The sequence below is a fragment of the Salvelinus alpinus genome, chromosome 19 (genome assembly GCF_045679555.1).
Source record: "Salvelinus alpinus chromosome 19, SLU_Salpinus.1, whole genome shotgun sequence".
In the NCBI taxonomy this organism is placed as follows: domain Eukaryota; kingdom Metazoa; phylum Chordata; class Actinopteri; order Salmoniformes; family Salmonidae; genus Salvelinus; species Salvelinus alpinus.
The window spans coordinates 28,485,802-28,511,248 of NC_092104.1; the positions used below are offsets into that span (position 1 = coordinate 28,485,802).

A 25,447-nucleotide genomic window follows, 5' to 3' on the forward strand; every position below is an offset into this window, starting at 1 on the left:
TAGATAGTTGTTACAGGTGTTAGCTAGTTGTGAGTAGGGATAGGTTGTTACGGGGTTAGCTAGTTGTGAGTAGGGTTTAGGTTGTTACAGCGGTTAGCTAGTTGTGAGTAGGGTTTAGGTTGTTACAGGGGTTAGCTAGTTGTGAATAGTTGTAGGTTGTTACAGGCGTTAGCTAGTTGTGAATTGTGTTAGGGTGTTACATAGTTTAGCTAATTGTGAATAGGGTTAGGTTGTTACAGGGATTAGATGGTTGTTACAGGTGTTAGCTAGTTGGGAGTAAGGATAGGTGGTTACGGGGTTAGCTAGTTGTGATTTGGGGTAGGTTGTTACGAGGTTAGCTAGTTGTAAATAGTTTTATGTCGTTACAGGGGTTAGCTAGTTGTGAGTAGGGATAGGTTGTTTCAGGGGTTAGCTAGTTGTGAATAGTTGTAGGTTGTTACAGGCGTTAGCTAGTTGTGAGTAGGGATAGGTTGTTTCAGGGGTTAGCTAGTTGTGAATAGTTGTAGGTTGTTACAGGGATTAGATAGTTGTTACAGGGGTTAGCTAGTTGTGAGTAAGGATACGTTGTTACAGGTGTTAGCTAGTTGTGAGTAGGGATAGGTTGTTACGGGGTTAGCTAGTTGTGAGTAGGGTTTAGGTTGTTACAGCGGTTAGCTAGTTGTGAGTAGGGATAGGTTGTTTCAGGGGTTAGCTAGTTGTGAATAGTTGTAGGTTGTTACAGGCGTTAGCTAGTTGTGAATTGTGTTAGGGTGTTATATAGATTAGCTAGTTGTGAAAAGGGGTAGTTTGTTACAGCTAGTTGTGAGTAGGGTTTAGGTTGTTACAGGGGTTAGCTAGTTGTGAATAGTTGCAGGTCGTTACAGGGGTTAGCTAGTTGTGAGTTGGGGTAGGTTGTTACGGTGTTAGCTAGTTGTAAATAGTTTTAGGTCGTTACAGGGGTTAGCTAGTTGTGAGTAGGGAAAGGTTACAGGGGTTCGTTAGTTGTTACAGGTGGAAATTGTTACAGGGGTTAGCTAGTTGTGAGTAGGGTTTAGGTTGTTACAGGGGTTAGCTAGTTGTGAATAGTTGTAGGTTGTTACAGGCGTTAGCTAGTTGTGAATTGTGTTAGGGTGTTACATAGTTTAGCTAGTTGTGAATAGGGTTAGGTTGTTACAGGGATTAGATGGTTGTTACAGGTGTTAGCTAGTTGGGAGTAAGGATAGGTGGGTACGGGGTTAGCTAGTTGTGATTTGGGGTAGGTTGTTACGGGGTTAGCTAGTTGTAAATAGTTTTAGGTCGTTACAGGGGTTAGCTAGTTGTGAGTAGGGATAGGTTGTTACAGGGGTTAGCTAGTTGTGAGTAGGGTTTAGGTTGTTACAGGGGTTAGCTAGTTGTGAGTAGGGTTTAGGTTGTTACAGGTGTTAGCTAGTTGGGAGTAAGGATAGGTGGTTACGGGGTTAGCTAGTTGTGAGTTGGGGTAGGTGGTTACGGGGTTAGCTAGTTGTAATTTTTTTTAGGTCGTTACAGGGGTTAGCTAGTTGTGAGTAGGGAAAGGTTACAGGGGTTCGCTAGTTGTTACAGGTGGAAATTGTTACAGTGGTTAGCTAGTTGTTACAAGGGTAAATTGTTACAGGGGTAAATTGTTACAGGGGTTAGCTAGTTGTGAACAGGGGTAAATTGTTACAGGGGTTAGCTTGTTGTTACAGTGGTGAATTGTTACAGGGGTTAGCTAGTTGTTACAGGGGTAAATTGTTACAGGGGTTAGATAGTTGTGGGTAGGGATAGGTTGTTACAGGGGTTAGCTAGTTGTAACAGGGGTAAATTGTTACAGGGGTTAGCTAGTTGTTACAGGGTTAAATTGTTACAGGGGTTAGCTAGTTGTTACAGGGGTAAATTGTTACAGGGGTTAGCTAGTTGTTACAGGGGTAAATTGTTACAGGGGTTAGCTAGTTGTAACAGGGGTAAATTGTTACAGGGGTTAGCTAGTTGTTACAGGGTTAAATTGTTACAGGGGTTAGCTAGTTGTTACAGGGGTAAATTGTTACAGGGGTTAGCTAGTTGTACCAGGGGTAAATTGTTACAGGGGTTAGCTAGTTGTTACAGGGTTAAATTGTTACAGGGGTTAGCTAGTTGTTACAGGGGTAAATTGTTACAGGGGTTAGCTAGTTGTTACAGGGGTAAATTGTTACAGGCGTTAGCTAGTTGTGATTAAGGGTGCTGTAGGTTGTTACCGTACTTATAATAAGTTGGGGGGTTGGCCCTGTGCTCCATGCGCAATGGATCAATGTAGCCTCTGACATTTACTTCTGAGGTTTTGGACTTCTGCACTCTCTATATAACCACTGTGGTTATCATTTGACCCTGCTGGTCATCTATGAACGTTTGAACGACTTGAAGAATGATCTGGCCTTAATGGCCATGTACTCTTATCTTCACCCGGCACAGCCAGAATAGGACTGGCCGTCCCTAAGAGCGTAGTTCCTATCATGGTTTCTTCCTAGGTTCCTGCCTTTCTAATGAGTTTTTCCTAGCCACCGTGCTTTTCCATTGCTTGTTCTTTGGGGTTGATTGTGTGTCAGTTGTCTTTAGTGGTGTCCGTTTTGTAGCAGGAGGCAGTGCAACAGCTCCAGACTAACTTGGAAGAGGATAAGTGTAAATCTGTCACTTTATCATCCCCATCATTTACATTAAGTTTGAGTCATTAAACAGACGCTCTTATCCAGAGCAACTTACTGTTAGTGCATTCATCTTCAGACAGCTAGGTGAGACAACCACATCACAGTCTTAGTAGTACATTTTCCCTCAATAAAGAAGTTATCAGCAATGCCAGTGCTAGTAAGAAAGACAAGGTTGTTGTTGTTTTTGTGTGTGTGGGGAGAATTAAGACTGAGATGTCTTATTTAAGATCACTTCAACACCTTAGCATTGTCGTCTCTCCTGAGTGACTTCGTTTTTGTGAATGATGTCTGCGTGATCTTTGGCATGGGATGGCACTAGGAGGGGGGGATTGTGGGAGCTGGAGTTAATGAAAGGTAAACAGGAGGGCTGCTCTGAGGTGCGCCAAAGAACACAGAGCTATTCTACAGGATATTAGCTTCATTCCCCTGACTTACCTTGATACGTATGACGATGGACCAGATGAACAGATTTTGAAACCCCAAAAAAGGTTAGGTTTGACTGGGAATTCTAGTTTGTTACTATATTGCATGCGTGCCAGTGCCCTCTGTGTACTGTAGTCCACGTTTGTATGAAATCATACATTGTTGAGATGAGTATGATGCATGTTGACACAATATACAGAAACTCATGTTGATTATGTACACTCTTTAGAAAAAGGGTTCCTAAAGGGTTCTTCCTGGAACCAAAAGGGTACTACCTGGAGCCACATTTTTTTATTCAAATGGTTTTCCTATGGGGACAGCTGAAGAACCCTTTTAGTTTCCAGATATCACATTTTTTTTCAAAGAGTGTATACATTGTGTTAACGCTGCCACTGTATAGATAATCTTTTGTCAGTTACTGTAAGTTGTCAACTGTATTTATTTGAAATCTTTTCAGGATGAAATCTCTTGAGATGCACCATCTTGAGTTTCCAAATGAAAAAAACAAATGGAAAAAACAAACAAACAATACTTAGAAACAAGAATAATATGGCAACTACTGTCTAATAATAATAATTTAAAACAAATACTTAGATTAAACAAAAAGTTGTCTTACTACTAATAGGCCTACAACTAATAAAAACTACTGCTACAACTACTGCTACAACTAATACAACTAAGTACCTATAATATATACATACAGTATATATTTAAAAATATCTCCACATGGTGATGTTTCTAATTGTTAAACACAAAGAGTTTGTTCTTAACATTTGAAACAGGTATTTCTTAAATTCACTGTGTGACTTTAATGCCCTGATTTCTATAGGTAAATGATTCCAGTCAGTTGGGTCTTTGTATTTGAAAGATCTTTCTCTAACCTCATGATGTACCCATGGAATTTGGAATTGCTGCCGTTGTCGAAAGGAGTAGTGCGAGTCTTGTATATTTAGGTTTTCCTTAATACACTATATATACAAAAGTATGTGGACACCCCTTCAAATGAGTGGATTCAGCTATTTTATACTGTTGCTGACAGGTATATATAATCGAGCACACAGCCATGCAATCTCCATAGTCAACCATTGGCAGTAGAAATACCTTATTGAAGAGCTCAGTGACTTTCAATGTGGCACTGTCATAGGGTGCCACCTTTCCAACAAGTCAGTTCGTCAAATTTCTGCCCTGCTAGAGCTGCCCCGGAAGTGGTAGGCCACACAAGCTTACAGAACGGGACCGTATCGTGTAAAAATTGTCTGTCCTCGGTTGCAACACTCACTACCGAATTCCAAACTGCCTATGGAAGCAGCACAATAACTGTTTGTCGGGAGCTTCATAAAATGGATTCCCATGTCCGAGTAGCCGCACACAAGCTTAAGATCACCATGCGCAATGCCAAGCGTCGGCTGGAGTGGTGTAAAGCTCGCCGCCATTGGACTCTGGAGCAGTGGAAAAGCGTTCTCTGGAGTGATGAATCACGCTTCACCATCTGGAAGTCAGACAGACAAATCTGGATTTGGCGGATGCCAGGAGAACGCTACCTGCCCCAATGCATAGTGCCAACTGTAAAGTTTGGTGGAGGAGGAATAATGGTCTGGGGCTGTTTTTCATGGTTTGGGCTCGGCCTCTTAGTTCCAGTGAAGGGAAACCTTGTATTTATTAGAATGATTATTATTTCTTTTTTTATCCCTTTTTCGTGGTATCCTTATGGTAGTTACAGTCTTGTCTCATCGCTTCAACTCCCGTACGGACTCAGGAGAGGTGAAGGTCAAGAGTTGTGCGTCCTCCAAAACATGACCCAACAAAGCCGCACTGCTTCTTGACACAATGCCCACTTAACCCAGCCACACCAATGTATCAGAGGAAACACTGTACACCTGCATGCACCCGGGCTGCCACAGGAGTCACTAGAGCGTGATGGGACAAGGACATCCTTGCCGGTCAAACCCTCCCTAACCCGGACGACGCTGGGCCAATTGCGCGCCGCCCCAAGGGTCTCTCGGTTACGGCCAGGTGCAACAGAGCCTGAACTCGAACCAGGAACTCTGGTGGCACAGCTAGCGCTGCGATGCAGTGCCTTTGACCACTGCACCACTCGGGAGGCCCGTGAAGGGAAATCTTAATGCTACAGCATACAATGACATTCTAGATGATTCTGTGCTTCCAACTTTGTGGCAACAGTTTGGGGAAGGCCCTTTCCTGTTTCAGCATGACAATGCCCCTGTGCACAAAGCGAGGTCCATATAGAAATGGTTTGTTGAGATCGGTGTGGAAGAACTTGACTGGCCTGCACAGAACCCTGACCTCAACTCCATCGAATACATTTGGGATGAATTGGCCTAATCACTTAACATCAGTGCCCGACCTCATTAATGCACTTGTGGCTGAATGAAAGCAAGTCCCCGCAGCAATGTTTCAACATCTACTGGAAAGCCTTCCCAGAAGAGTGAAGGCTTTTATAGCAGCAAAGGGGGGACCAACTACATATTAATGCCGATGATTTTGGAATGAGATGTTCGACGAGCAGGTGTCCACATACTTTTGGTCATGTTGTGTATTAATAGGGACATTTCAGTTGATACATTTAAAAAGACATTGGTACCAATGCAGTTGTCTTCTGTTTGGTAGTGTCACTCGGCCAATCCTTCACTGCTGGGGGGTTTAACATGTTTTCTGGAAGTGAGAGGGATAAAGAGCAGTACAAATACTGACACACTAAAGCAGTGCGAGATCTCTTTCTGTGGAGGCAAAACAGAGAACACAGTCAGATAAACTATTTTTTTGAGTATGAATGTTTCTCCTCGCTCAGGCCCTTCCAAAGCGGGATTATGACGTGTGCTTTGTTAATCTTCAAAATGAAAGTTTTACTTCTCAAACTTTCCTCTCCTCAGATTATACAAGGACTCAATGAGGGTCAAGTTTATATTACAATATTACTGCTGTTCATATCTTTGCCTTGAGCAGAAGCCATTAGAGAATTCTCCGGGGAGGTGGGTATAGGATAATGGAGAATATAGATCTGACATGTGACTATCAGCAGAAATGCCAATTAGAAATGCATCAACGGACAGCTACAGTCAGTTGGGAATTCACTGGAAGGCCTTACAGCCATGTTGTTACGAGAAGATCAGAACAGGTTGTCAAACTGATGGAGAGTGGTCTATGAACCTCCCTGTGTGTGTATGTGTGTGTGTGTGTGTGTGTGTGTGTGTGTGTGTGTGTGTGTGTGTGTGTGATGTGCAGATTGACTCATAAATGAAGGGCGGGTTGAATAAAGAGAAAACAATACTTAAAAAACAACATTTAATACATTTATCATTCTTGTGCACTTTATATCTATAGGCTACATTTAGGTTTTTCATTGGTGTAGGCTATCTGACATTAGTGTGTAAGTCTTAGGTTTAGGGCCTAACCAAATAGCCTACAGGCCAATCGCAACATGCTTTTGGGAATGGGCAGAAAAAGTTAACGTCGGTCCACAGAGGTAAAACGAGCCATGTAGGAGTTTAATTCTAGAAGAGAAAAGCTGTGAAATGGAGAGTTGCAAAGAAAAAGAAAAGTCATGTTTGGGAAAGATTTGGTGAAGTGGTAGAAGAGCATGATAGCAGTGCCTGCTGTGTTATGTGTGATGATTGTGAGACGCTATATAAATTCAACAGTCACAAGACGGGGACTTCAAGTAGATCTATGGTGCAGCAAGGACTCTGTAGCCTACTGTTCAGATGGGTTAAATGGAAACTGAAATCTAGACACTGACTGCAGGTCTATAACCTCTCACATTGCCTTTAATATTAACTCCTGCAGAATTAAGGATTTCTTGTACTAAAATGATACACCAAATGTAGGCGAAAGTTTGACTTGGAAGAGGAGCGGAGAGATATCAAAAAAATGTTGTGCACAAATTTGTTTACATCCCTGTTAGTGAATATTTCTCCTTTGCCAAGATAATCCATCCACCTGAAAGGTATGGCATATCAAGAAGCTGATTAAACAGCATGATCATTATATTCAGTGCCTTCGGAAAGTATTCAGACCTCTTGACTTTTTCCACATTTTGTTATGTTACAGCCTTATTCTAAAATGTATTAAAAAAAGGAAGAAATCCTCAGCCTAATCTCTCCTATCTCTGGTAATCTTTGTCTTTCTTTTATTCTCTATTTCTTCCTCATTCACTTTCTTTCTTATTTCTCTTCTGTCTCTGTGTTCTGTTTTTGTAAAGTGGTGAGGAGAGACAGAGATATGCTCACCTGATACGCTCACCTGATAAACAGAGAAAATGGATTTGTTGCATTTAGCCAGATTTAACACAATAAAGTAATTTGGGCTTGAGCCTGCTGTAGGACATACCTTCTCAGAGAGTGTACCCACTCAAACACCTGTATGTGTTTATGTCACTGTTTAGCAGTCTAATGGGTCTATATACAGTACGTTCCACGGTTGTTATTGTGCAGCCCTCCCTGTATTAGATGAATTATTCACCGTTGTAATGGCTCTATATTTGTGGTTGTATATTGTGCCTCAGTGCACATGTCCTCTCCCTCTGCCACTTAGCTGTCTATCTGTCAGAGCCTCTCCCCTGCAGAGGATGCTCCTCTCTAATGAATGAAGTCAAGCCATTTAGAGAGCCTTTTAATGGCACATAAAGCCCTGCTGCTGGGCTCTGATTAATCAGAGAAAGTGTTGGGCTGAGCACAGAGGCCAGGCCATACTCATTCCTCAGTCCTGTTCTCCATTCATCACTGCTTTGCACTCAGTTATAGCCTGATCCCTTTCTCTAAATGTGTGTTCCAAATGGCACTCTATTCCCTATATAGTACACTACTATTGGCCAGGGCTCATAGGGATATGAGAACAAAATTGAGCAAATTTAGGATAACATTTTGCAAAGAAATGTACGCCCCATTTTCGTGTTTTTGTCTGCCAGATACATTTTGACTTGATTCCTTATGCACTTAAAAACAGTGAGCCCTGGTCTTAACTCATGTTCACGCTCTCATTCTTACTACTCTCGGCGAGAAATTACTACTAACGTGGAAATATGAATTCCAATGTTTTCTTCTGAAGGTCTCCGGAATTTCTGGCTCTGTATTTGTATTTCTAGTGTGTATTCGGGAGAAAGGCAGCCTACTTTTTCCTGCTGCTTGTTCCAGTCTGGGTTTGTGTTAATTTGCTTAAGGAGGGCACAGCAGGGGTGCTTGGCTAGTCTGGGTGCTTGGCTAGTCTGGGTGCTTGGCTAGTCTGGGTGCTTGACTAGTCTGGGTGCTTGGCTAGTCTGGGTGCTTGTTCAGTCAGATCATCACTATTTGAATGTGAATGTTTCCAGACCTCAGGAGGATTAATTGTGGGGCTCACCCACTAACCCCCTCCTTCAGACCCCTGTCTACCTTCTCTTCTTCTATCTTCTCTTTCTTCTATTCCTCTCTCTTCTCTTCTATCTTCTCTTTCTTCTATTCCTCTCTCTTCTCTTCTATCTTCTCTTTCTTCTATTCCTCTATCTTCTCTTCCTCTAACCCCCCCCCCCCCCCCAACCCCATCTCCTTATAAGAACATTTAATCTCTTGTTGCTAATCTGTAGGATATCATCTGTCACTATTCCATTTCCCACACCGCTGTACTCCAGCTGTGGTACTGGGATCTCTCTGTCTCTCTTTTGTTTGTATTTCTCTCCCTGTGTTTCTATCTCTCCATCCCTTTCTTTCTTTGTTTCTTACTCTCTCTCCATCTCTAGATCTAATTCCTCTTACAGCATTGCTGTTTGAGATGGTTTAGGTTACCATACGATGCATCCCTGACCCTGTGGCCACTTGTTCTCTCTGTTTCTCTGTCCACCACCAGTCAGCGCTGTCTGCTCTACTACTTCCAATCAGCTAATTTCCTGGTCAGGGTCAAAGGTTATCTGCAAATCTGCAAGGCTGTTTGACACTTAGACCCGGTACTGATATTGAGCATATCTTATGGATAATGATGTGTTTTATTACAGGTCCTGATGCACTATCAGGAACATAATGACTTTTGGTCCATTTACATTTCATCTTTAATGGCAGAATCAAGTGCCAAAGTCATTGTCTGTTTTGATTTGTAACTCCGGTTGTGTTCATGGTGGCAGTAAATTGATTAGTAGCGATCTGCTGGCCTTATATGCTGATGCTGTAAAGTAGGTTAACTTCAGACAGGCTCCTCCTCTCCTCTCCGTGACAAAGGGAAAATGGAGAATCAGCATCATTTCACCTCCCTGACTTAATTAAGCTACAGCTAGCCTGGCCCTGGCTGCTGAGCCTCCTGCTGTACTAATACTTTAGACTCAGAGGAAGCTATGTTACCAAAATATGAATATAATTAGATGTGACTGAAGACAAAACTACTTGAATTTGAAGTGGAAGGAGGTCAAGTACACACAAACTCTCTCACACACACACACACACACATACTCATACACACACACACACACACACACATAAAGATGAAAAAAACACTTGATCCTGTTTCAATCATGATTCATCGCAATTAATGAAAGTGGTGATCGTTGACTTCACAGGTTGGTCAAGGTAGATTGACAGTGAAACTGCTGTGGTATTCAAAGAGAAAGAACACGTATTTCAGTTTATCTTCAATGGGCTAATTTCAAGAGCAAGGGCAAATGCTACCGAAAATAGAAAATATGATTTCTTATGATCGGGCATAGACTCACTGTATGTATGATTGAAAACTATTTGAAATATCTATAATGTATTCACAGATCAGGTAGTCATTTTAGAGAGAGAGAGCGAGAGAGCGAGAGACAGAGAGACAGAGACAGAGACAGAGACAGACACAGAGAGAGAGAGAGACAGAGACAGAGACAGAGACAGAGAACCTCTCCTGATCTTCTCTATCCTTTCTTTTTAGCGAGAGAGAGACAGAGACACAGAGAGACAGAGAGACAGAGAGACAGAGAGACAGAGAGACAGAGAGACAGAGAGACAGAGAGAGAGACAGAGAGACAGAGAGACAGAGAGACAGAGAGACAGAGAGACAGAGAGACAGAGAGACAGAGAGAGAGACAGAGAGACAGAGAGACAGAGAGACAGAGAACCTCTCCTGATCTTCTCTATCCTTTCTTTTTATCACTTCTTTGCTTTTCTCCACTACCTAACCCTCTCTCTCTATCTTTCCTTTCTTTGGTTCTCCTCCTCCTCCACTCCCAGAGGAATGAAGAGTCACAGCGTATTATTGATTACCCAGCACATTTCACAGGTTGACAATGTGTGTAAGAGGGAGTGTGTTCAAAGGGGACATGACAAGAGAGAGTGAGTGATACTGTACAGACACACTGACTGAGTGAGTGATACTGTACAGACACACTGACTGACTGAGTGAGTGCTACTGTACAGACAGACAGAGAGAGAGTGAGTGATACTGTACAGACTGACTGACTGACTGAGTGATACTGTACAGACAGACTGACTGACTGAGTGATACTGTACAGACACACTGACTGACTGAGTGAGTGATACTGTACAGACACACTGACTGACTGAGTGAGTGATACTGTACAGACAGACAGAGAGAGAGTGAGTGATACTGTACAGGCAGACAGACAGACTGAGTGAGTGAGTGATACTGTACAGACAGACTGACTGACTGAGTGAGTGATGCTGTACAGACAGACAGACTGACTGAGTGAGTGATACTGTACAGACAGACAGAGAGAGAGTGAGTGATACTGTACAGACAGACTGACTGACTGAGTGAGTGATACTGTACAGAAAGGAGACCAACAGACAAACAGACAGAAATATCACACAGAGAGAGTGATATTGTACAGGCAGACAGACACAGAGAGAGTGATATTGTACAGACAGACAAACAGAGAGAGAGAGAGAGAGAGTCAGTCCCAAGATGAAGAGAACGCAGCTCTAAGAACCGGCGTGGAAGATGTCAAGAGTTTTGTCAAGCCGCTCATTGTTCCGTTAACCTTGTCCTTGTGAAATGCTCCGTCTTCTCTGTGGTTAAACACCACACCCCCACCCGCAGCCACCGTGTTACATCCCTTCATTACACACAAGAAAAACAAGAGAGATGGAGAGTCGGAGAGAGACCGAGGTAAAGAGAGAGAGAGTGAGGGAAAGAGGGAGAGAGAGAGTCAGGTGCGTGGAGCCTGGAGAAGTGTGCAGTCCATCATCTTCAGACAGGTAGACGAGTGTCGTCTGGAGGTTTATTTTTATCTCAGTCTGAGACTTAAGTCTGGACTGAGGAGCGGCTACGCTGCGTGGCTGGGTCTGCTGAGGGGCCTCTGGGAACAGACAAAGGATGCGTCCCAAATGGCATCCTATGACCATTATAGTGCACTACTTTTAACCAGGGCCTACAGGGCTCTGGTCAAATGTAGTGCATTATTAAGGAAATGGGGTGCCATTTGGGACGTAGACAGACAGTGAGCTGCTGCTCTTTCAAACTATCCTACCTTCACCACCTGTCTTTAGTTTCAATAAAAGTCAGATCCGCAGCCACTCTGATTAGTTCATTCTCTGGAGTGTTTTGGTGATGTAAAGTTCCGTTTGACTGCAGTACACTTCGGACACACATCACCTCATTCATCTTATGTCCTCTATCCCTATACCATGGGTATTCAACTGTTACCCTACGAGGTCCGGAGCCTGCTGCTTTTCTGTTCTACCTGATAATTAATTGCACCAACCTGGTGTCTCAGGTCTAAATCAGTTCCTGATTGTACTGTTAAGAGACTGACTGATACTGCATTGATCCCTGACCTGATCATTGGATGTCTTGTGTCTGTGTATCGGGTAGACCGCCCGCACGTCGGCCGGCCCTCCAAGTTAGTTTGATCAACAAAGCAGCTCTAATTCATTCATCGATGAATGAATCAATTGTGAAAGGATTTTCCAGCGTAAGAAAAAGTCTGTTTTTTGGGGGGTATAGAGTGCCTGGTGTAAAACAGAGGCATTTACAGTGTGTTCCCTCAATGCCAACTCATCCCAGCATGCTGTTTGTTCTTCTACTGGCAGGCTGTTTTCAACTTTAACATTGGCTGTGTCTCATATGGCCCAAAGCTGTCATGGTTGAAATTGGACAGGAGAGGTCAAATTGTAGCATCCAGGCAGTGACGTAGCCTAGTGAGGCTACACTACTCTAGTCCAGTGATCATCCTACTAACATGATATCGTCCCTGTGTTTCTCTGTGCAGGTTAGCTCTCTATGTGTATGAGTACCTGCTGCACGTAGGGGCACAGAAGTCAGCACAGACCTTCCTCTCAGAGGTAAGTGTGTAGTGTGTGTGTGTATGTGTGTGTCCACTCTCCCAGAACAGGGCTGATTCTCCCTCCTATGCAGCTTCCTGTAAGGCAGGACAGTGTGTGTGTGGTTAATTTAATTAGTGTGGAGCACAGTGCTGAGCTGGCAGAGCATGCAGGGCGGCAGGTGGTTCAGCATTTAGCCTCCATTTACTGGGATCAGCACAGAGAGTTACACCACCTAGCTGACAGCTTTACACTGGCATCTCTCTGTCTCTCTCTGTGACTCTCTCTGTGTCTCTCTCTCTGTCTCTCTCTCTGTCTCTCTCTCTGTCTCTCTCTCTGTCTCTCTCTGTGTCTCTCTCTCTGTCTCTCTCTCTGTCTCTCTCTCTCTGTCTCTCTCTCTGTCTCTCTCTCTCTCTCTGTCTCTGTCTCTGTCTCTCTGTCTCTCTCTCTGTCTCTCTCTCTGTCTCTCTCTTTGTTAAGGTAAAGAGGTTTGGAAGTTGAAGCCAGTATATTTCTCTAAATCACTGTAAATTAAAATGCAAAAGAAAGAAAGAAAAGGGATAGAGGATGCAGATGCATCAGCTGCTCCACTCTCCCACTTCCTCCCCCCTCACATGCACGCACACACACCCTTTCCTCTCTGGCATCCATGTCATATCACTCTGTCTGTCTTCCGGAGATGGGGGAGATGAAAGGAGAGGGTTTGAGTGTGGGAACTGAGAGCATTAGTTGAGAGAGGGATGTATATAAACACAGCCGTCCCTCCTTCCCCCACTACCATAGTCCCTACTGAAGTAGAGGGGAGGAGAGGAACATGGCTTTAAAGACAGGTTATCCACACAGAGCTGTGTTTACCACTGCCTCCAGGCTGAGATGTTAACTAGTTCCCAAGTAGAACCCTATTCCCTATTTAGTGCACTACTTTTGACCAGTGAATAGGGTGCTATTTGGCATGCAATCCCTGAGACCCAACCCATCCTCAGGGCCAAATCCAAACCGCTTCTCCTGGTGCTGCAGAAAGATGGGTTAACATGCCTGATGGTGTTCACTGTTGATAAAACATTGACTATGATGAACTCTGATCAGGCTGCAGTCATGTAAACTTTCTAATGCCGAGTGATATCACTCTCAGAGCCAGCCTTAACAATACCCTGCCAGTTGCCCCATTGTGTACAGTTTCCTCAGACAGCCACTCTCCACCGTCGCTCAGTCACATGGTTTTACTGTGTGTGTGCATGCTTGTGTATGTTTGTGTGTGTGTGTGTCAGAGGAGGCTGGTGGGAGGAGCTATTGGAGGACGGGCTCATTGTAATGGCTGAAATGGAATAAATGGAATGAAGTCAAAAATGTGGGTTCCATATGTTTGATGTGTTTGATACCATTCCATTTATTTCATTCCAGCCATTACAATGAGCCCGTCCTCCTATAGCTCCTCCCATAAGCCTCCTCTGGTGTGTGTGTTGTGCATGTGTGAGTGACCATAAATCAGATTTAGCCCAGAGGATGATGTCAATGCTTGCGTTGACCTTGTGTTATGCTATGTTCTGAAAAAAGCGAGAGAGACCGAGTGAAAGGAAGAAAGGAAACATAGTGATGGGGCAAACACAGGCTTCACCTCTCCGGCTGGTGCATGTCCATATGGACAGTCCCACGGACACACAATTAATAATGGACTCTGTGCTCTGTATGGTTTATAGTACACACACACACACCTCAATTATGCAATTACAGTGATTGTCTCTGTGCTCCAGCACTTTGGATTTAAAATGATCCAATGACTATGAAGTTTAAGTGCAGACTGTCATCTTTCATTAGAAGGTATTTTTTAAATCTAAATCTATATCAGCACTTTTTGTACATAGTCCCTTCATTTCAGGGTACCAGAAGTATTGTGACAAATTCACTTATATGTGGATCAAAGTAGTCAAAAGTTTAGTATTTGATCCCATATTCCTAGAACGCAATGATTACATCAACCTTGTGACTCTACATTTGCTATTTGTTTTGGTTGTGTTTCAGATTATTTAGGTCCCAAAATGAATGGTAAATAATGTATTGTGTAATTTTGGAGTCACTTTTATTGTAAATAAGAATAGAATATGTTTCTAAACACTTCTACATTAATGTGGATGCTACCATGGTTACAGATAATCCTGAATGAATGGTGGATAAGAGGCACAAATATCATATGGCACCGGAGGGGATGGCTGATGTTTTAATCAATTGGGCTATTTTGTGTGTTTTTTTGCATTGTTTGTAACTTATTTTATACATAATGTTGACCCTACCATCTCTTATGACCGAAAAGAGCTTCAGGATATCAGAACAGCGATTAATTACCTCGAACTGGACAAAGATTTTTTATTTAATGAGTCAGTCGTGAAGGATATAATGCTGCTCCCAGACAAGGCCCAAATCCATTCACATGATGAAAATAAGGAAATACAGAAGGATTAGGGTACCTTGTGAGAATTCATTGGCAAGTGGGTAACCCGCCTCTACCATCCATTCCATTACCCAACATGCAATCACTGGAGAATAAACTGGATGAACTCCGTTCGAGACTCTCATACCAACGGGACATTAAAAACTGTAATATCTTATGTCTCACCGAGTCCTGGATGAAGGACGACACGGATAGTATACAATTGGCTGGGTTTTCCATGCATAGGCAGGACAGAACAGCTACGTTTGATAAGACGAGGGGGGGGGGGGGGGTGTGTCTATTTGTCAATAACAGTTACTGCGCAATGTCTAATATTAAAGAAGTCTCGAGGTATTGCTTGCCTGAGGTAGAGTACCTCATGATAAGGTGTAGACCACACTATCTACCAAGAGAGTTTTCATCTACATTTTTCGTAGCCATCTATTTACAACCACAAACCGACACTGGCCCTAAGACAGCATTCATTGAGCTGTATAAGGCCATAAGCAAACAAGAAAATGCTCATCCAGAAACGGCGCTCCTAGTGGCCAGGGACTTTAATGCAGGCAAACTTAAATCTGTTTTACCTTATTTCTACCAGCATGTTACATGTGCAACCAGAGGGGGAAAAAAAACTCTAAACCACCTTTACTCCACACACAGAGATGCGTACAAAGCTCTCCCTTGCCCTCCATTTGGCAAATTTGACCATAATTCTATCCTCATGATTTCTGCTTACAAGCAAAAACTAAAGCAGGAAGTACCAGTGACTCGCTCAATATGGAAGTGGTCAGATGACGCGGATGCAACGCTACAGGACTGTTTTGCTAACACAGACTGGAATATTCATCCAAAGGCGAGTATACCACCTCAGTCACCGGCTTCATCAATAAGTGCATCGGCGATGTCGTCCTCACAGTGACCGTATGTACATATCCCAACCAGAAGCCATGGATTACAGGCAACATCCGAACCGAGCTAAAGGCTAGAGCTTCCGCTTTCAAGGAGCGGGACACGAATCCGGACCCTTATAAGAAATCCCACTATGCCCTCAGACGAACCATCAAACAGGCAAAGCGTCAATACAGGACTAAGATTGAATCCTACTACACCGGCTCTGACACTCGTCGGGTGACTATTACGGACTACAAAGGGATTCCCAGCCGTGAGCTGCCCACTGACTTGAGCCTACCAGACGGGCTAAATGCCTTTTATGCTCGCTTTGAGGCAAGCAACACTGAAGCATGCATGAGAGCACCAGCTGTTCTGGACAACTGTGTGATCATGCTCTCCGTAGCCGATATGAGCAAGACCTTTAAACAGGTCAACATTCACAAGGCCGCGGGGCCAGACGGATTACCAGGACATGTACTCAGGACGTGTACGCATGGACCAACTGGCAAGTGTCTTCACTGACATTTTCAACCTCTCCCTGACCAAGTCTATAATACCTACATGTTTCAAGCAGACCACCATAGTCCCTGTGCCCAAGAAAGTGAAGGTAACCTGCTTAAATGACTACCGCCCCATAGCACTCACATCAGTAGCCATGAAGTGCTTTGAAAGGCTGGTCATGGCTCATAACAACACCATCATCTTGGAAACCCTAGACCCACCCTAGACCCATACCGCCCCAACAATTCCACAGATTATGCAATCTCAATCACACTCCACACTGCCCTTTCCCACCCGGACAAAAGGAACACCTATGTGAGAATGCTGTTCATTGACGACAGCTCAGCGTTCAACACCATAGTGCCACAAAGCTCATCACTAAGCTAAGGACCCTGGGAGTAAACACCTCCATCTGCAACTGGATCCTGGACTTCCTGACTGGCTGCCCCCAGGTGGTAAGAGTAGGCAACAATACACCTGCCACACTAATCCTGAACACGGTGGCACCTCAGGGGTGCGTGCTTAGCCCTCTCCTGTACTCCCTGTTCACCCACGACTGTGTGGCCAAGCACGACTCCAACACCATCATTAAGTTTGCTGATGACAAACCAGGCAAAATTAAACAGGCTTATTTTTATAATGAATATGAATTCGGAGGGTAGAAATGATTACATATTAAGGCATTAGACCTCTCACTAAAGGCTTCAGTCATACAAAAGTTATACTTAAATCCAAACGGGTTCTCTCACAAATTAATAACAATGTCTCACCCCATGCTCAATAATGGCCTTTTCCCCTTTATTCAGATTACAACCCCACACGTTCAGTTATTTGAAAAGGAAATCATCTCCCAAATATTGCTAGTTTATAAACAAGTTACAATTTCAATTTAATCCACCTGAAAAAACAGAACAAACAATACAACAAATATTGTGGTTAAACTCAAATATACTAATAGATAAAAAACGTAATTTTTTAAATATTTTTTTAAATAATCTTTGTAATTATATCATAAATTGGACTGGTGGAGTAATGTCACACATGCAGCTAAGAAAAATATATGGAAATGTCTACCCAAAATTACAACCAACTAATTGTGGATTTACCACAAAATTGGAAGAGGAAAGTACAAGAGGGAAAAAGTACAGTTTGCACTGTTCTGTGAAGGGAGTAGTACACAGCGTTGTACGAGATCTTCAGTTTCTTGGCAATTTCTCGCATGGAATAGCCTTAATTTCTCAGAACAAGAATAGACTGACAAGTTCCAGAAGAAAGTTATTTGTTTCTGGCCATTTTGAGCCTGTAATCGAACCCACAAATGCTGATGCCCCAGATACTCAAGAAGGCCAGTTTTATTGCTTCTTTAATCAGAACAACAGTTTTCAGCTGTGCTAACATAATTGCAAAAGGGCTTTCTAATGATCAATTAGCCTTTTAAAATGCTAAACTTGGATTAGCTAACACAACGTGCCTTTGAAACACAGAAGTGATGGTTGCTGATAATGGGCCTCTGTACGCCTATGTAGGTATTCCATTAAAAAATCTGCCGCTTACAGCTACAATAGTCATTTACAACATTAACAATGTCTACACTCTATCTGATCAATTTGATGTTACTTTAATAGACAAAATGTCACGCCCTGACCATAGAGAGCTTTTTATTCTCTATCTTGGTTTAGTCGGGGTGTGACTAGGGTGGGTTATCTAGGTGAATATATATATCTATGTTGGCCTGGTATGGTTCCCAATCAGAGGCAGCTGTTTATCGTTGTTTCTGATTGGGGTTCATATTTAGGCAGCCATTTCCCCATTGTGCTTTGTGGGATCTTGACTATGTATAGTTGCTTCACGTTTCATTTTGCGATTTATTGTTTTCTTTGAGTTTCACTTCCAAATAAAGAGGATGGAACCATACCACGCTGCATCTTGGTCCACTCATTATAACGATGATCCCACCAACAACGGACCAAGCAGCGTGCCCCGGAGGAGCAGGGATCCTGGGCCTGGGAGGAAAGCCAGGAGTGGAGGATATCCTGGACGTGTGACGAGATTATGGCAGGAGACAGAAGCCTACCATGAGAGCAGGCGGAAGCAGCGAGGGAACAACAACGACAACACCGGGGTTCGCGGCCACGACGGAAGCCTGAGAGGCAGCCTAAAAAAAAGGGGGGGGGGGGGGGGGGCACAGGGTTTGAACCAGAGCCAACTCCCCGTACTCACCGTGGGGAGCGTGTGACCGGTCAGGCACCATGTTTTGCGATGATACGCACTGTGTCTCCAGTGCGCATTCACAGACCGGTGCGTTCTGTGCCAGCTCCTCGCACTTGTCGTGCTAAAGTGGGTATCTGTCCAGGACGGGTTGTGCCGGCTCAACGCTCCTGGTCTCCAGTACGCCTCCATGGTCCAGTACATCATGCGCTGGTTCTACGCACTGTGTTCCCAGTGCGCCTTCACAGCCCAGTGCGTCCTGTGCCAGCTCCCCGCACTTGCCGTGCGAAGGTGGTCATTTGTCCAGGACGCGTTGTGCCAGCTCTACGCTCCAGACCTCCAGTGCGCCTCCACAGTCCAGTACGTCACGTGCCTCCTCCCCGCACTCGCCCTGAGGTGCGTGTCACCAGCCTGTTGCCACCTGTACCGGCCCCACGTATCAGTCCTCCAGTGCGCCTCCACAGTTCAGTACGTCCTGTGACTCCTCCCCGCACTCGCCCTGAGGTGCGTATCACCAGCCCGGTGCCACGTGTACCGGCCCCACGCATCAGGCCTCCAGTGCGCCTCCCCAGTCCAGAGCTTCCGGCGACAGTTCCCAGTCCAGAGCTTCCGGCGACAGTTCCCAGTCCAGAGCTTCCGGCGACAGTTCCCAGTCCAGAGCTTCCGGCGACAGTTCCCAGTCCAGAGCTTCCGGCGACAGTTCCCAGTCCAGAGCTTCCGGCGACAGTTCCCAGTCCAGAGCCTCCAGCGACGGTCTGCAGTCCAGAGCCTCCAGCGACGGTCTGCAGTCCAGAGCCTCCTGCGAGGGTTCCCAGTCTGGAGCCTCCGGCAACGATCCACGGTCCGGAGTCCCCGGCGACGATCTACGGTCCGGAGTCCCCGGCGACGATCTACGGTCCGGAGTCCCCGGCGACAATCTACGGTCCGGAGTCCCCGGCAACAATCCACGGTCCGGAGCATCCGGCGACGATTCACGGTCCGGTTCCTTCACTTTGGGTGGAGTCTCCTCCTCGCTAAACATTGTATCTTCATTGCTAGGCAGGAAACTAAGTGATACGGGCAATAATCTGTTCCTTCTCCCTTAACATGATCTGACCTGACCTCGACCCCCTTCATCACTAATCCATGACTCTCTCCCCTTATCAATGCCTGCCACATATGATTGTTTTCCCTACACTCAGTACATTCCAAGCTTAATTGCACACACCATATACTGTACCTTCCTCCTACAGATAACCATTAACTTCTGGTGTAGACCCTCTAAACTATAGCACTCAATATTTCAATAAATTACCTGATAATTAACCCTATTTCAAGTTTAGGAGTTAGAACACCGAATCCATCAATATGTACAGTTGAAGTCGGAAGTTTACATACACTTAGGTTGGAGTCATTAAAACTCGTTTTTCAACCACTCCACAAATTTCTTGTAAACAAACTATAGTTTTGGCAAGTCAGTTAGGACATCTCCTTTGTGCATGACACAAGTAATTTTTCCAACAATTGTTCACAGACAGATTATTTCACTTATAATTCACTGTATCACAATTCCAGTGGGTCAGAAATGTACATACACTACGTTGACTGTGCCTTTAAACAGCTTGTCAAATTCCAGAAAATGACGTCATGGCTTTATAAGCTTCTGATAGGCTAATTAACATAATTTGAGTCAATTGGAGGTGTACCTGTGGATGTATTTCAAGGCCTACCTTCAAACTCAGTGCCTCTTTGCTTGACATCATGGAAAAATCCAAAAGAAATCAGCCAAGACCTCAGAAAAAAAATTGGAGACCTCCAGCATTCTGGTTCATCCTTGGGAGCAATTTACAAACACCTGAAGGTACCACATTCATCTGTACAAACAATAGTACGCAAGTGTAAACATCATGGAAACACGTAGGCGTCACACCGCTCAGGAAGGAGACGCGTTCTGTCTCTTAGAGATGAACATACTTTGATGCGAGAAGTGCAAATCAATCCCAGAACAACAGCAAAGGACCTTGTGAAGTTGCTGGAGGAAATGGGTACAAAAGTATCTATATCTACAGAAACGAGTCCTATATCAACATAAGCTGAAAGGCCGCTCAGCAAGGAAGAAGCCATTGCTCCAAAACCTCCATAAAAAAGCCAGACTACGGTTTGCAACTGCACATGGGGACAAAGATCGTACTTTTTGGAGAAATGTCCTCTGGTCTGATGACACAAAAATAGAACTGTTTGGCCATAATGACCATCATTATGTTTGGAGGAAAAAGGAGGAGGCTTGCAAGCCGAAGAACACCATCCCAACCGTGAAGCACGGCGGTGGCAGCATCATGTTGTGAGGGTGCTTTGCTGCAGGAGGGTCTGGTGCGCTTCACAAAATAGATGACATCATGAGGTAAGAAAATGATGTGGATATATTGAAGCAACATCTGAAGACATCAAATCAAATCAAATCAAATTTTATTAGTCACATACACATGGTTAGCAGATGTTAATGCGAGTGTAGCGAAATGCTTGTGCTTCTAGTTCCGACAATGCAGTAATAACCAACAAGTAATCTAACCTAACAATTCCACAACTACTACCTTATACACACACACAAGTGTAAAGGGATAAAGAATATGTACATAAAGATATATGAATGAGTGGTGGTACAGAACGGCATGGCAAGATGCAGTAGATGGTATAGAGTACGGTATATACATATGAGATGAGTACTGTAGGGTATGTAAACATAAAGTGGCATAGTTTAAAGTGGCTAGTGGTACATGTATTACATAAAGATGGCAAGATGCAGTAGATGATATAGAGTACAGTATATACATATGAGATGGGTAATGTAGGGTATGTAAACATTATATTAAGTGGCATTGTTTAAAGTGGCTAGTGGTACATTTTTACATAATTTCCATCAATTCCCATTTTTAAAGTGGCTGGAGTTGAGTCAGTATGTTGGCAGCGGCCGCTAAATGTTAGTGGTGGCTGTTTAACAGTCTGATGGCCTTGAGATAGAAGCTGTTTTTCAGTCTCTCGGTCCCTGCTTTGATGCACCTGTACTGACCTCGCCTTCTGGATGATAGCGGGGTGAACAGGCAGTGGCTTGGGTGGTTGTTGTCCTTGATGATCTTTATGGCCTTCCTGTGACATCGGGTGGTGTAGGTGTCCTGGAGGGCAGGTAGTTTGCCCCCGGTGATGCGTTCTGCAGACCTCACTACCCTCTGGAGAGCCTTACGGTTGTGGGCGGAGCAGTTGCCGTACCAGGCGGTGATACAGCCCGACAGGATGCTCTCGATTGTGCATCTGTAGAAGTTTGTGAGTGCTTTTGGTGACAAGCCGAATTTCTTCAGCCTCCTGAGGTTGAAGAGGCGCTGCTGCGCCTTCTTCACAACGCTGTCTGTGTGGGTGGACCAATTCAGTTTGTCCGTGATGTGTACACCGAGGAACTTAAAACTTTCCACCTTCTCCACTACTGACCCGTCAATGTGGATAGGGGGGTGCTCCCTCTGCTGTTTCCTGAAGTCCACAATCATCTCCTTTGTTTTGTTGACGTTGAGTGTGAGGTTATTTTCCTGACACCACACTCCGAGGGCCCTCACCTCCTCCCTGTAGGCCGTCTCGTCGTTGTTGGTAATCAAGCCTACCACTGTAGTGTCATCCGCAAACTTGATGATTGAGTTGGAGGCGTGCATGGCCACGCAGTCGTGGGTGAACAGGGAGTACAGGAGAGGGCTCAGAACGCACCCTTGTGGGGCCCCAGTGTTGAGGATCAGCGGGGTGGAGATGTTGTTACCTACCCTCACCACCTGGGGGCGGCCCGTCAGGAAGTCCAGGACCCAGTTGCACAGGGCGGGGTCGAGACCCAGGGTCTCGAGCTTGATGACGAGTTTGGAGGGTACTATGGTGTTAAATGCTGAGCTGTAATCGATGAACAGCATTCTCACATGGGTATTCCTCTTGTCCAGATGGGTTAGGGCAGTGTGCAGTGTGGTTGCGATTGCGTCGTCTGTGGACCTATTGGGTCGGTAAGCAAATTGGAGTGGGTCTAGGGTGTCCGGTAGGGTGGAGGTGATATGGTCCTTGACTAGTCTCTCAAAGCACTTCATGATGACGGAAGTGAGTGCTACGGGGCGGTAGTCGTTTAGCTCAGTTACCTTAGCTTTCTTGGGAACAGGAACAATGGTGGCCCTCTTGAAGCATGTGGGAACAGCAGACTGGGATAAGGATTGATTGAATATGTCCGTAAACACACCAGCCAGCTGGTCTGCGCATGCTCTGAGGACGCGGCTGGGAATGCCGTCTGGGCCTGCAGCCTTGCGAGGGTTAACACGTTTAAATGTTTTACTCACCTCGGCTGCAGTGAAGGAGAGCCCGCAGGTTTTGGTAGGGGGCCGTGTCAGTGGCACTGTATTGTCCTCAAAGCGGGCAAAAAAGTTGTTTAGCCTGTCTGGGAGCAAGACATCCTGGTCCGCGACGGGGCTGGTTTTCTTTTTGTAATCCGTGATTGACTGTAGACCCTGCCACATACCTCTTGTGTCTGAGCTGTTGAATTGCGACTCGATTTTGTCTCTGTACTGGGACTTAGCCTGTTTGATTGCCTTGCGGAGAGAATAGCTACACTGTTTGTATTCGGTCATGCTTCCGGTCACCTTGCCCTGGTTAAAAGCAGTGGTTCGCGCTTTCAGTCAGGAAGTTAAAGCTTGGTCGCAAATGGGTCTTCCAAATGGACATTGACCCCAAGCATACTTTCAAAGTTGTGACAAAATGGCTTAAGGACAAAAGAGTCAAGGTATTAGAGTGGCATCACAAAGCCCTGACTTCAATCATATAGAAAATTTGTGTGCAGAACTGAAAAAGTGTGTGCGAGCAAGGAGGCCTACAAACCTGACTCAGTTACACCAGCTCTGTCAGGAGGATTGGGCCAAAAGTCACCCAACTTATTGTGGGAAGCTTGTGGAAGGCTACCCGAAACGTTTTCCCCAAGTTAAACTATTTTAAAGCAATGCTACCAAATACTAATTGAGTGCATGTAAACTTCTGACCCACTGGGAATGTGATGAATGAAATAAAAGCTGAAATAAATAATTCTCTCTACTATTATTCTGGCATTTCACATTCTTAAAATAAAGTGGTCATCCTAACTGACCTAAGACAGGGAATTTTTACTAGGATTAAATGTCAGGAATTGTGAAAAACTGAGTTTAAATGTATTTGGCTAAGGTGTAAACCTCTGACTTCAACTGTATGTACAGTGGGGAGAACAAGTATTTGATACACTGCCGATTTTGCAGGTTTTCCTACTTACAAAGCATGTAGAGGTCTGTAATTTGTATCATAGGTACACTTCAACTGTGAGAGACGGAATCTAAAACAAAAATCCAGAAAATCACATTGTATGATTTTTAAGTAATTAATTTGCATTTTATTGCATGACATAAGTATTTGATACATCAGAAAAGCAGAACTTAATATTTGGTACAGAAACCTTTGTTTGCAATTACAGAGATCATACGTTTCCTGTAGTTCTTGACCAGGTTTGCACACACTGCAGCAGGGATTTTGGCCCACTCCTCCATACAGACCTTCTCCAGATCCTTCAGGTTTCGGGGCTGTCGCTGGGCAATACGGACTTTCAGCTCCCTCCAAAGATGTTCTACTGGGTTCAGGTCTGGAGACTGGCTAGGCCACTCCAGGACCTTGAGATGCTTCTTACTCCTTAGTTGCCTTGGCTGTGTGTCGTTGTCATGCTGGAAGACCCAGCCACGACCCATCTTCAATGCTCTTACTGAGGGAAGGAGGTTGTTGGCCAAGATCTCGCGATACATGGCTCCATCCATCCTCCCCTCAATACGGTGCAGTCGTCCTGTCCCCTTTGCAGAAAAGCATCCCCAAAGAATGATGTTTCCACCTCCATGCTTCACGGTTGGGATGGTGTTCTTGGGGTTGTACTCATCCTTCTTCTTCCTCTAAACACGGCGAGTGGACTTTAGACCAAAAAGCTCTATTTTTGTCTCATCAGACAAACATGCCCCCATTCACATCAACGTGGTTGTAGTGAAGCGGGTCGAGAGTTTCAAGTTCCTTGGTGTCCACATCACCAACAAACTATCATGTTCCAAACACACCAAGAAAGTCATGAAGAGGGCACGACAATGCCTTCTCCCCCTCAGGAGACTGAAAATATTTGGCATGGGTCCCTAGATCCTCAAAGTTATACAGCTGCACCATTGAGAGCATCCTGACCAGTTGCATCACCGCCTGGTATGGCAACTGCTCGGCATCCGACCGAAAGGTGCTACAGAGGGTAGTGAGTACGGCTCAGTACATCACTGGGGCCAAGCTTCCTGCCATCCAGGACCTATATACTAGGCGGTGTCAGAGGAAGGCCCAACAAATTGTCAAAGACTCCAGTCACCCAAGTCATGGACTGTTTTCTCTGCTACCGCACGGCAAGCTTTACCAGAGCTCCAAGTCTAGGTTCAAAAGGCTCCTTAACAGCTTCTACCCCCAAGCCATAAGACTGCTGAACAATTAATCAAATGGCCACCCGGACTGTTTGCATTGACACCACTCCCCCCCTTTGTTTTTACACTGCTGCTACTCGCTGTTTATTATCCATGCACAGTCACTTACCCTTTCCTACATGTACAAATGACCTCCACTAACATGTACCCCTACACATTGACCCGGTACCGGTACCCCCTGTATATAGCCTCATTATCTTTATTTATTTAAAAATCCCTGAAGCTGGAGACTTATTTCTCCCTCTCTAACGTTAAGCATCAGCTGTCAGAGCAGCTTACCGATCACTGTACCTCATCCCCATATCGTTTTTTTTGTTGTTGCTCTTTTGCACCCCAGTATTTCTACTTGCACATCATCATCTGCACATCTATCACTCCAGTGTTAATGCTAAATTGTAATTATTTTGCCTCTATGGCCTATTTATTGCCTTACCTCCCTAATCTTACTACATTTGCACACACTGTACATATACCTTTTCTATTGTGTTATGTTTGTTTATCCCATGTGTAACTCTGTGTTGTTTTTGTCGCACTGCTTTGCTTTATCTTTGTCACGTCCTGATCTGTTTCACCTGTCCTTGTGATTGTCTCCACCCC

The 25,447-nt window shown here is 44.6% G+C and overlaps 1 protein-coding gene across 2 annotated transcripts in view; it reads left to right on the top strand.

Moving 5' to 3' along the window:
* Nucleotides 1-25,447, top strand: part of LOC139545238 (single-stranded DNA-binding protein 2) — a 119,998-nt gene that overhangs the window by 24,444 nt on the left and 70,107 nt on the right. For both annotated transcript variants that reach the window (XM_071352791.1, XM_071352790.1), the window contains exon 2: nucleotides 12,265-12,337. In XM_071352791.1, the coding sequence (XP_071208892.1) occupies nucleotides 12,265-12,337 (73 nt within the window). The remainder of the gene's footprint in view (nucleotides 1-12,264; nucleotides 12,338-25,447) is intronic.